Raw genomic sequence first — 12710 nt, 5'->3', positions numbered from 1 at the left:
ACCTACAGCAGCTGCTCATGGAGAAGCTCAATTCAGGTATTCACTTAACTTTCTAATGAGTCTGTTGATCTCTGCAGTGAAGGCCTCTCTAGCCTGGGTATCATTACAATGATATAATTGCTGAATCTGTATATGCAAGTGGGTTGTCATTACTCAAGTATCTTAGTGAGTGGGAAGTCTGATCTAACTAACGTCCCTTTAGAGCATGGGTTTTATCGAATGTATTGGGATGGTTTCCTCTTCCAATGCTTGCATGTTCACAAGTCATTTGCAATTTCACAAAGTGATTTGCAATTTCAGAATTTTCTGAATGAAAAAACTGATGAATAATTCATACCCGAAACTCCGAGTGCTTGTTCCGTCAGCTGTTAATCCAATTACTGATTAACATTGCTTGCTTCTTCCCGGATTACCTAACAGCTCTGTTCTTACATATGACCTCCGGGCAGTCAACTCTGTCACAAGAATGCAGAAGTGCAAGACAGGATCAGGCAATGCCAGAATTTCTTAAAAGCTCAAGTTACTCTTTATCTGCTAATTTGTTTCTGGTATCAAATAACATCAGTAAAGCAGAGAGACTGGGGGGCTTGTTCTTTCCTTGCTCCCCTCTTACCCTTGCTTACTGTAGATGTTGTAGCTGAGATCCACAGCTTTAGGTTTCATTTTCCTCTGAAATGGACCGTATGTTGGCCAAGTGAGGTACAAATTACCACACTAATGGTTCCATATTGGGGTGGGGATGATGCCCTTAGTATCAGGATGCTGGCAAGTGTCAGCTTGTGTATATGTTGCAGGAACATTAATGCCTTGCTGTAATTTGGTCATCATTGGCTCTCTTATCTGCGGTGAGCTTAGTCTTTCTGATTTAGTCATATTGGAAATGACCAACAGAGATTACAGAGGCACTATTCTAGTAACAGTTGCCTCTTCTCCTCTTCCCCAAAAGACATGGTGTCTTGCTCTGCATATGCCAAACACCTGATGTGATAGCTATCATGTGAGGGAAGGATGTGGGACCAGTGCTTTATTTTCTCCTGTCCAGCTGGGCAGCTTGGCACTCCCAGGTGGGAACAGTCCACCTTTCCCTAAGAGAAGGGTTCCCAAAACTAGGGTCTGGCTCTTGCAGCTGATGACTTTGGACAGTATCAATTAAAATATTGAGTTAAGGAATTTAAAAAAACTCAGTCCATTTTCTGCAATACTTAGTACCACTGTCTGAAAATCCAAGACCACCTTCAGTATGTAACCTTGTGTCAAAGTAGTTTCTTAGTCAAATCTGCTGATTTGTGTTGGTGCAGTATGAAAATCTATTTGCTAAATTGCATGTACTGTTCTAGGTTTGTTTAAGAAATGTTGATGTTGGTGGTGATGCCTTACTTGAACTTTACAGAGCTGCAGATTTTTGGCTCTACTCTTTCTACAGCAAACATTAAAGCAGCAATCTACTTGTACTCATGTGAGTAGGCTTACTTGCCATGTGGAGTGATTCACATACTTAAAGTTAAGTGTATGCGCACCACTATTTGTGATAAAAATTTCAGCTGAATGAGTCGCTAAAATTTTGTGGCTTAAAACCTGTCTCCTGAAAGCAAAGTTGCATTCATATAATTCATAAAATCCCATTTAAATGTATAGAAAATATATATTAAAAAATGTGCATGACAAAGAATTTCAAATATCCTAAGTTTAAGTCTTTGGTAATAATAATAATGATAATGAAGAAGTCTAGATTTAAATTCCTGACTGACTTCTAGCTTCACTGTTTGAAACTAGCAGGACGTGAACTCCTAATAGAAGCCTGCTTTAATAACTTTAGCTCTCTTGATTTGTGGAAACTTGATGTACCCAGAGTTTGGGGGATTCTGCGTAGAACCTGGACTGTTGGCAGCTTCACTGTATGGATGCCACAGGTTAGACAGTGCAGTTGGTCACTTAGGTCTTTCTCATCAGGACTGAGCATTTTAAACAGAACATTTCTTACTAATATAAAAACTGCCAGTCCAAATCTGAGATTTTATCTAGTAAATAATTTGTACTGCTCTTTACAGATGTGTTTTAGAGTAAGTAGTAAATAACAGATAACTTCCAGAACATTGTCTTAAATCCTTGACTGCTCCACAGTTTTCCAGGGTTTGGAAAATTTTGGCCGTGGGAGATAAAGTTTTAAGAATTCATGCTAGTCTTCTGACAAGGGGAAGTCAGTGACTTTCACCCCATGTTTGGGGAGACAGGGGAAAAAAGGTGTGAATCATGTGAGTCAAGAGGTAGAAACTAGATAAGAAAGTGCTCTCTACTAAGTAGATACAAAATCGTCTGTTGTTTCCTTTCTGTAGTTGGGAAAAATATTTCCTGCCAGGGTTAGGAGACCTGTAATCTATTTTAATTCTTGCTAGTTTTTTTTTGCAGCCAGTGATATCGATTCAGTTTGTTTGCTCTTCCATCAATATCCATGCTGTTACTGGGAAACAGGAATGAGAACATTGTTTTGTACACCCAGATTGTAGGGTTACATGTGTTTTCTTCTACTCTTGGGTCTGTTTGGGTAGAGTACTGTTATTCTTCAAGGCAAAGGCTCTGGTACATTTCAATTTCACTGTTGTATAGATACAGGAGCTTATAGTTCTCGCTCGAGGAACAGGATCCCTTCAGACTGTTGCCTCATGTTATATTTTGTCGACACAATAATGAACTTGGGAGTTGGGGTGAGCAACATAAGCAGGATCCAGAAAACTAAAGATACTACTGAAATGAAAGAAAAGTTGGTTTTCTTAATTTACTTTAGGAGAGGAAGACTAAAGGCTGCTGCTCATCCTACGATGTACTCAGAGCGCAGCTGGAGTCAGATGAGTCCAGTTGCCAATCATTCTTATATTAGACATTGACATACTAATTTGCCTATCTAACATGAGAAGGGACTGTCCATCACGGCAGTGGCATTGTTGTTTGTTTTGTAAGCATGTTCAGTGCTACTCTAGCACTTTTGTGTCTTTATGAATGTTCCTCAGCAATCCTCTTCAGGGAAAAGAAGAGGAAGCTCTGTAGTTTCCTTTTCTTCAACTAGATCTCCTTTTCTGAGCATTACTTTGAGAAGAATAGCAAGTTCCACCCCACCACCTCCCTGGCTGTTTCCCAGGATGGATGTGTATGACACGCATTTTCAGCAAAGGGGAGTGATGTAACAGGACTCTGTATGCTTTATTTTAGACTCAGGCTGTGACTCTGTGACTGATACAGAAACAGAAGACGAGAAGAACCCAGTTTACTCCCACAGGCTTGCCATGAGTGGAGAACATGGATCATCCAGGAGCACTGGGGACCATCCAGTGGTGCAGCCTGACCGCATACGGTGTGGGGTACTGTATGTCCACTCCTTGGGCTACGTTCTTAGTGTGGGCTGGTGCAACCTGTTATGCTGCTCTGTAATGGACAGCTTTACAGGCCTGGGAATTAGTCCCTAATTCCTTTTCTGTCACCTTCCCTCTCAGCCCCCTGCCCTCAGCGTCTCTTGTTTCATGAGCTTAGTTCCCCAGGCCTGGAAATAGCTTGGTAGTATGCAGTGCCCAGTGCTGTCTAGGCTGCAATGTCACTTATTGACAGATAGTCTCATTAACATAGCTGCTTGTCTTGTGTGCTGTGAGGCAGGTTCACACTCTTGACTTCCCATCTTCCATTCTGGTGAGATTGAGGGGTGGTGGCAAGTGGGGTAAGGTGATTGTAATGAACCAATTAACGCCACAGCCTGGGTGCAGTCTAATATGACAATTCTGGTGCACGTTCTGCAAGTGACTCCGAAGAGCTTGGATCATGGCTTCCTGTCTGAAAAACAGCATTTCTTAGTATAGCATCCCCTCAGATGGAAAAAGTCTAAGTTTCTTCCTTTCTTTCTGTTTAGAACAGGGCTGTGCTGCTTGAGGGAGGAGACTGATAGAGTTGAAACGAAATAATTTTATAAATCTAGCTTTAATCAGTTTATAAATCTAGCTGATAAATCTGGAGTTTTATCAGCTTAATGCATGTATCTATGCTGGTGCAAGCTGTAACAGAAGCCACCTGCCCAGTTACTCCATGACTGGAAAATGCTCCTGAAAACCATTCAGGACCGTAAAAATGACAGATGATAATTTATGTGTTAGTTGCAATGACAACAAAATCCCTAGAAAAGGGACTTAACAAAGTAAGTGTTCTTATGTTGTGAACCTGCATGTTGTAATGACTTTTCTCTTAGGTGCAGACAACAGTTTATATTATCATGAAATGTAAACTAGATGTCGAAGTGAAAACTGAAGTTGAATTCTCTCCAGAGAATGCATCATCTGTGCGTGTGCTGGCTGAGATGGAGAATGAGTACACAGTATCTGTGGAGGCTCCAAGTAAGCTGGACTGTGATTTTTTTTCCCCCCCTCCTCTCCCTATTGCTTCCTTTCTATCTCATCCTGCCTGTCCTGAAAAGTGCCAAAGGGATAAGGGTAAAGGTTGCAACACAGGAAGACTTGAGGCCAGGAAATCTTGAACTTGCATTCACATCTGCGATACTTTTGTGATGAGGAACTGAGATAGGCTGCTGCTTGGGGGCTGTGTTTTCCCCTCAGCAGTGGCAGGGTTGCAGTGTGGAAACACCTTACTAGGAGTTCTGAGAGCAGATTGCAGCTGTAAAGCACTTTGAATTTAACTGTGTGTTATAACCACCACCACACTAGCGTTGGCAGGGCACCAAGAGAAGGTAAGTGCCAGAAAATAATTGCATGACTATGATCTGTCTGTGATCAGAGCTGAAACTATTTATCCTGGCTTGCCTTTTAATTTAGACACGTTGTGTCGCTCTAGGTATTTACATTTACAAAACTGTAGGTTGTCTAAACTTTAGGTTCACTAAACTTTAGGGGCAAGATTTCAGAGCCTTACAGAGTGATAGTAGTTTCCCAGCATGATTTTATTTAATCTACTTTGGTCTGTCCTCTTGAAGAGTCATTGTACCAGCTCTGAGAATAGAGACTAATAGTCATTATAGCCACTCCCGTAAAGTCAGTGAGGTGGATTGATTTAAAGAAGGTGTCCTCACCCACATAAAAATGTTCAACTTAATCTGTCTTAAATCAAGACTTATAATTTAAACATGGACCTGGAAACTAACTTGCACTTTGAATTATAAACATGACCTTCACATTGATGGAGTGTACGACTATGTAAGCTCTGCAGTTTCTAACAGTAAGAGAAATATATTTTTAATTCCTTTTGTGCGTGACTGTAACTGTTTCATCATTTCCTGAGTTGTTAACAGCCAAGCATATATACAGGGAAAGATTAATTTCAGTGGGATTCAAAATATTTGTGTTTCAAAAAGAAAGTTCAGACCTATGAATCCACACTGGACAAAATATCAAGAAGCTCCCAAGGTGCAGGTAGGAGATAAATCCTGTGCATGGGTAAAGTTGCAAAGCTGGAATTCTTTTAAGTTGATTTCATTCAGGGACTAGTGAGGCTGACAGGAATTGCAAAATCCCTAGTGACTTTTCTGGTTTCTCTCCCCTTCTTCCCCAGCTCTCATATTTTATGGCACAGCTTAGAGACTGTTCCAAAGAAAGCCAGGGGTGGAGACATGTGAGGCTTTCTAGTTTGAGGTGGTGTACTGTTGACATTAGTGGCCCAGACTACTGTTAGCAGAGGACCTAGCAGGTCACAGGTGATGTGCATAGACATAGCTACGAAGAAGGTAGTTCCAAAGTACTTTCCTACCTAGTGTTCAGACCAGCATCATCTGCTTTTTTTTCAATGACTCTTCATGAATTCAATACAACAGAAACTGTTTTGGTATCCAGCTGGCAGTATCTCCAAACTCCTCCTATCCTCAGGATATTTGATGCAGACTCATTCCCATTGTTTGTTCTTAACAGTGATTTCTTCTCTTTCTTTTCAAAGATTTAACCTCTGGGACAGTGCCTCTGCAGATATATTCAGGAGGCTTGATGGTGGGAGAAACAAGCGTCACCTATCATACCGACATGGAGGAAATCAGCAGTCTGTTGGCTAATGCAGCCAACCCAGTACAGTTCATGTGCCAGGTAATGACTCTAGCAAAGAGCTGCTTTGGAAACCAGCTCTTTCAGAGCTGGTCCACAGGCTAGACAAGTGGACATAAACAAAAGTGCTTGCCATGAAGTAGCTCTTCTGAAATGAAGAAATGCAAGGTTATTTAGGAATTTTCACATAACCTTAACATCCCCTTTTAAGAGAAAGCATTGGGTGCTTTTTCTGTCTCTGGAGCAAATAGCTGTCTAAGGTGATGCGGGCTATCCAACTAACAAAAATGCAGTCAGTCAACACTCACATTTAGACCTTGATGACTTGAAAAGGTTGGGATGACAGAACTTGGTATAACTAAGTACCATAAAGAAATAAATTGTTTCGAAATTTGTACCTAAGCGTTCTTGGAAAAGATGTGTGAAAAGGTAGCAAAAGATTCATACTAGCTGAATGAAGTAGAGTAACATAAAGCCACTCCTTAGTTCTCATATTTTGCACAGTTGGGGTACCTGAACCCTATTAGAGGGGTAAAGCTTGCACAAGCAATTTCTCCAGATGTGTTGTCTTTGCTGCCTGCCTGCATGTCCCTGATCAGCCATGTAGCGGAAGCCTACAGAGTAGTGGTACTAGTCACCTGGGGCAGGGGAGCCTGTCTTTCCCTTTCTTTCTAGTTCAAGTTGTGGAGCAGTTGGTGCTGGGCTGTGCCTCTACTTGGGGAATAGGCATGCTTCCCAGTCTTTGGGTAAGAACCAGTCCAAAAGCCAAACCCAGTGTATGCCAGAGCAATTCAAAATGGGCTAGTTCATACTTAGAGCAGGAGTGACACTTCATTGGAACAGTTTCAGAAGTAAGATTATACCTGTCAAGGAAGTAGGAGGTAACGGTTTTCTGTGCTTCCAGATGCATGAGTGGCTTTCTCATTGTACTCTGTCTTGTTATGGAGTGTACGGTTCTCATCTGCTCAGATTAATGATGCTCTGTTTCTGAACCAGGAAGCTATTCGTGTTCTTTGCTTGACCTGAACATTGCTACCTTCAGTGTTTATGCCTACTGTTTTCTGATATGTGCTAAATAAAGAAACACATTATAAATCTCACCTTAACTGAATCTCCGGACTCCCCCAAACAAAATTGCTTTCCACTTACCTCTAGGCCTTTAAAATCGTGCCATACAGCATAGAAGCACTGGACAAACTGTTGACTGAGTCACTCAAGAAGAACATTCCTGCCAGTGGCTTACACCTGTTTGGAATCAACCAGCTGGAAGAAGAAGATATGACAACAAGTAAGTTGGAAAAAAAAGTTGTTTTCTTTTTAAACTTCATCTGTATCAGTTGTTTTACCTTGGAGCGCCTTAACACTGCAGTGCGTGTTACCTGCGCAGGCCGTCTCAAAAAATCTTGGATCTGAGCCAGGAAGCTAAATTTCTGATGATGCCTATAGAAGGGGGATTGCCATTTGGGTCGGGTGACCCTTTTTTTATTACATGCATCAGTCTCACTTGCACTGTGACAGATGCAGCTATGTAGACAGCTTCGAACACAACTGAAGTGAAAAGATGATGCTCCCCAAAATGTCTCCCATATTTTCTCCCTTGTTCTTCTCCCAGTCCCACGTGGCATTTCTCCCCAGCCCAGTCCTTTCCCCCCAAACCCATGACTCTTCTTTAAGGTGCACAGTGGGCACTCAGCAGTTGGATTGGTGTGGCACCACGACATGGTTGCCTTACAGCAGCTGGATCCTACTGGAATGATGATCTAAGAGGTCCTTGCAAACCTGTGATCCTACATACATTAAGCTATTACAGTGCCAGATTCCCCACTAAAGGTCATAGGACTTAAGCCTGGAGATGTGCTAGATACCTCAGTTAATTTGTGCAGAGTTACCTCCATTTTGAAACTGTATATATACTTTTCAGGGCTTTCACACCTGCTTTGGTCTGTGTGTTCGCTAGGAATTTTGTTTCTCACCTACTGGCTCTGTTGCTGCTAGAGAGAAACTTAGATTCTAACAGGCTCCTGTTCTCACAGATCAGAGGGATGAGGAGTTGCCGACACTGCTTCACTTTTCTGCAAGATACGGGCTGAAGAACCTCACCGCCTTGCTGCTTACATGCCCTGGAGCCCTGCAGGCCTACAGTGTAGCCAACAAATATGGCCACTATCCAAACACCATAGCAGAAAAGCATGGCTTTAAGGACCTCCGCCAATTCATTGATGAATATGTGGTAAGAGGAAGCAGCAGTCCTTCTGCATTGTCCCACAGCAGGTGTGGGCAGTGGCACCAGGCTTGGCACTTAGTGTTGTGGGAGCAGGAATGATGGGGGTAATAAAGGGTGCAATGTGGTGTGGTAGGGTGTAGAAGACAGACATCCAGCCACACTGGAAGCTTCCAGGCTGGAGGGTTGGGTGCATCTCTGGAGCTGGGGAAGTTCTTGGGGCTTTTGCACAGAGCAAATAAGATGGAAGCAGAGACTGCCATGCTGGGTTTCCTTATCCATCCATCTAATGAAGTTTCTGCAGGGATGTGGTTGGTGCTTGGTGTACTCTTCTAACCTCTGATCTTGGGAAAACTACAGCCCCTTCATTCCACTTACTTTTGGGAGTAATGTGGGAACAGAATATGTTTGGGAAGGTACAATCTGAGGTGCTCTCTGATTAGTCATAGTACAGTCTGGATTGCTTATTAGCTCATTTACAGCTGATCTGTGTAGTCTGCCTGCTCCACTTGAAATCCATTTCTTCCTGCGTTAGGGTAGCTGTCTGTTCCCTACATGTTCTCTGTGGGAGCCCAATTCACAATTCAGTTCTCTTTGAGCTAACCCCATCCCCAGAAAACAGCACTCTGACTTTTCCAGATTATGACATGGACCTGACTCCAGCTGCATCAGGCAATTGTTTCTGTGGGGTCCTTTGGTGTCCATGGGGTTTATCCTTTCTTTTCCATTTGAGTTGTTTCCAGCCTGTATGTTTCAAAATAACAAGCAGCTCCTTGACTCAGATCATGTGAATTCTTGAGCAGATTTTATTTGCCTTTGCTTTCAGTTGAAAAATTGTGCGTAATTGTCCCTAACAGTTGTCTGAATGGTGGGTGATAGATCTGCCAGCCTTAGTGTGGTTTTGCCAGCTAATTACAGTAGTGTTTAAGCCCTATTTAGGAGGCATGGGTGGTTCTTAGACTTGAGGCTTGCTTCTTGACATAAGCATGAATTTAGGGTTATACATTAGGGCTAAATAAAGGTCATTCCCTGTTCTGAGATCAGGAGGGCTGCAGAAACTGTAAATTGTGTGATTAAAATCTTTGTATTGGGGTAAGTGAGAGATGCTTAGGAAGTTCTTCCAACCTCTTATTGCAGTACCGTGCTCCTCCCATGTCTTCCTCTCCACCAGCACAGTGACAGAGCTGTGTTAAGAGTAGGTCCTGCTTACTGACCATCAACCTATTTGTGCAGCTTAGTACCAGAGCACGCAAATGATCTGCACCACTGTGTCCACTGCAAGGTAGTGACTAGAAGCACTACTAGTATGGCTATCTGAAAATCCCAGTAAACCCCTTTACTCACCTAATTTTCTCTCTGGCAAAAGTTCCTCTGCACCTCCCTAAAGCATCTCATGAGCTGCCTGCCTGACCCATTTTGACTGTGGAGGGAAGCATGTGTAGACAGTTTTGACACACATGCCCTGTAGATTGAAGGCCCATGAGGTGTCGGTTGTGGATGGAAGACTATCTTGTAGTACTGCAACTGGCTAAGATGGCTGTGCTTGTGACATAGTTAGAACTTGGGGAGGAGGCTGGGATGAGGCTTTACATTTTGCTCCCTTGCGTGGTTTGGTGAAGATCTGCACTGCCCTCCCCTCCCACCCACCCCCACCCCATGTTGCAAATATGTGAGAAAGGGTTCTGCTGTCCTGTGAATCGAAAGTTCCCTGTATTACATGAACAGCTGCCTGCTGTGAGGTTTCCTGTTAATCTCACAGAAAAGGGTCTGTGTACTCCCACTCTGGGTGTTACGTGCTGCTGTTAATGCCAAGAAACTGAAACTGAATCTACATCAAAGCTAAAACTTCGCTTTCTTCTAAGTGCTCCGCATGTGGCAAGCTTTCCCCCTTACGGTCAGCTATGCTTACCCCAAAATAGCCTTTGACAAGCATTTGTATTTTTAGAATGAGCTTTGCTTATGTTCTAGGAGTTTGCAGACGTCGGGTAGGAAATGAAATTGAGGGGATGAGAGGCTGTAATGGCTATTCAGAATGTGTCAGCACCAACTTGTTTCACCTTCATTACCTATTATTACAACATAGATCTTGAAGGCTGGGCCCAGACAGCTGTAGTGGGGATTTAATTCCTTTGAGAAGCCTTAGTCTTTGGGAATGGGCTGCTTTTAGAAGGTTTTTCCCATCAGTGATGGGAGAGTGAGATATCTTTTGCTTGCTTTGATTCTCCAGATTCTTATTTAAATGAGACTTGAACGTTTTTTTTTCTTGCCCTCATTCCTCTCCAGGAAACTGCAGATATGCTGAAGAGTCACATTAAGGAAGAGCTGATGCAAGGCGAGGAGGATGAGTCTGTTTATGAGTCCATGGCTCATCTGTCCACTGATCTGTTAATGAAATGTTCCTTGAATCCTGGCTCCGATGAAGAGCTTTATGAATCCATGGCTGGATTTGTCCCTGGTGCCCCAGAAGATCTTTGTATGTATATTCATAGAATCACAGAATTGTAGGATGATTTGGGTTGGAAGGGACCTCTAAAGGTCATCTAGTCCAACCCCCCTGCAATGAGCAGGGACATCTTCAACTAGATCAGGTTGCTCAGAGCCCCTGTCCAAGAGGCCTAAGCTGGTCTGTCTCTCTTATACATAGTAGCACCTCAGCTGAGTTTCAGAGTAAGGGCAAGTTATAGCTTTTCTGCTCTCACCACAAGGAAACCATGCTCCGGTTCTGATGTTGGCTGGCTGATAAAATTGCTCTAAACCTTCTCTGATTGCCAGTGTACAAGATCAAGAGCTATTTCTTCAGTGCTTTCAGGACTCCCTGAACCCTGCGCAAGTGAATTAGCATTTGGAAGAGACCAAACTTTCTACCATGTCCTGTTTCTCTCCTGAGATCCAGGGAGGTAGGGACACTCTGACTTAGAGACACTGGTGGAAAAGAACACTATGTAAGATGTGATTTTACTGGCAACTGGGAAACTGAAAAACAAGAGCTGAGCTTCTACCTCACCAGCCTGAGAACGAAAGAAAGCGAACATCTAGAAATATGTGTACTGACAAGATTATAACTGAAAAATCATTATTCTAATCTACTTGGTTTATTGCTAAAAATATAGCGCTAATTCTGATAAATATGCAGATGTTTAACTTTTTCACCATTCCATTAATATTCAGTGAGGCCGATTGCAAATATCAAGTTAAGTACCTGTGTTAAGCAATTGTAAATTTGCTGTTCTTACTTATCTGCCTATTTGATCTGGCTTCATCCCACTGATATATTTTATGATTCCCATGATGAGCAGATAATCTAGCTTATTATAGTTTAAGTACCTGCATAAGGACTTCTGGTGTTTCTGCAGTTTTAAGTGTGCTGCCTCAGGGGAAAAGCTTTCTTACTGAAACACTTTCACTTATAGACTATATCTGTCCTGGGCTGTTTTTCTCCTCTTTTAGATTAAACGATGTTATAAAACACATTTTCGTTGATTATGGAGTCCAGAAGACTTTGTCAGTTCTCTGCCTGAAATCATAAACTCTTCTCTGCGAAGTTTTGTTTGGCCACTGCAGGGATAGTTTTGCTACCAAAATCAGGATTATTCTCCCTTCAGATGGAGATAAGCAGTAAGGCCGGTTGGACTCCTAAGGAACAAAGCTGCTGTTGTTCGCAGTAATGGGGGTGAGGGTTTCTAGATGTTTGAAAGCTCTGCTTGCAATCAGTGCACCTCTGAATGAGGTTGATTGACGAGGACTGTGGAGGGGGAAAAAACATGCTTAAAACCGCTAAGCCCAACTTGTCTTCTTCCACCCCTGAAATGTCCAGATCTCCCAGAAACTATGCAAGGGATATTCCTTTTTTTTGTGGGTGCAAATCAAGCTCCCTGTAATGTGCCACTCTTGAACTGGACTCTGAAAAGCCTCTTTGAAAATATTCTCATATTGGTTCAGATTTAGATCAGAATTGCTTCCTGTCAAGAAAACCAAGCAAATCTATGATTTGCCAGCCCTGCGGACTGTTGGTGGAAGAACTAATTGTTTTAAGGCTCTTGTTTCTTCTCCACTGCTGAAGACCTCCCTCAGTCTGCTGTCTCAGTTGCTTGTGTGTGTCCCCCCTTGCCTGTTTCTGTCAAACAAGCCACATTAAGTTAAACAGTTCCAGTACACAGGTTTTCCTGCCCTCACTTACTCTGATTGACAGATCTCAGGTGGGAGTTCGGCTGGTGTTTTGGATGCATGCAAGAAGCAGAGCCTGCTTGGCTGACAGGCATGGAGATGGAGAGCTAGGAAAGGTGGTGCATTTGAAGCCTAAGTCAGGCTGCTTTCCTTAAGCCTCCCCAGTAGCAAAGGCCCAGCAGGCATATGTCCTTTAGGGGAAGCTTCTGCAAGCACAGCCACATAAGCAGGGTGGCAGAGGTCTCTGGGATCAGCACCAGAAAGTTCTCCCGGTGTGCAAATGTGCTGCGGGCTCTGCAGGACTAGTA

The 12710-nt window shown here is 42.9% G+C and overlaps 1 protein-coding gene across 3 annotated transcripts in view; it reads left to right on the top strand.

Moving 5' to 3' along the window:
* The window catches only part of PIK3AP1 (phosphoinositide-3-kinase adaptor protein 1), a 47031-nt gene that overhangs the window by 20086 nt on the left and 14235 nt on the right, over positions 1-12710 (top strand). For 2 of the 3 annotated variants that reach the window (XM_076338603.1, XM_076338601.1), the window contains 6 exons: positions 3205-3353; positions 4226-4370; positions 5917-6059; positions 7173-7305; positions 8051-8247; positions 10522-10711. In XM_076338603.1, the coding sequence (XP_076194718.1) occupies positions 3205-3353; positions 4226-4370; positions 5917-6059; positions 7173-7305; positions 8051-8247; positions 10522-10711 (957 nt within the window). Of the gene's footprint in view, positions 1-21; positions 37-3204; positions 3354-4225; positions 4371-5916; positions 6060-7172; positions 7306-8050; positions 8248-10521; positions 10712-12710 lie in introns of those variants that run through there. The other variant, XM_076338602.1, reaches the window with a different exon arrangement.

The sequence above is a fragment of the Aptenodytes patagonicus genome, chromosome 5 (assembly GCF_965638725.1).
Source record: "Aptenodytes patagonicus chromosome 5, bAptPat1.pri.cur, whole genome shotgun sequence".
Classification (NCBI taxonomy): domain Eukaryota; kingdom Metazoa; phylum Chordata; class Aves; order Sphenisciformes; family Spheniscidae; genus Aptenodytes; species Aptenodytes patagonicus.
The sequence above is the reverse complement of the archived record's forward strand: the minus strand, read 5'-3'. Positions and strand labels throughout refer to the sequence as shown.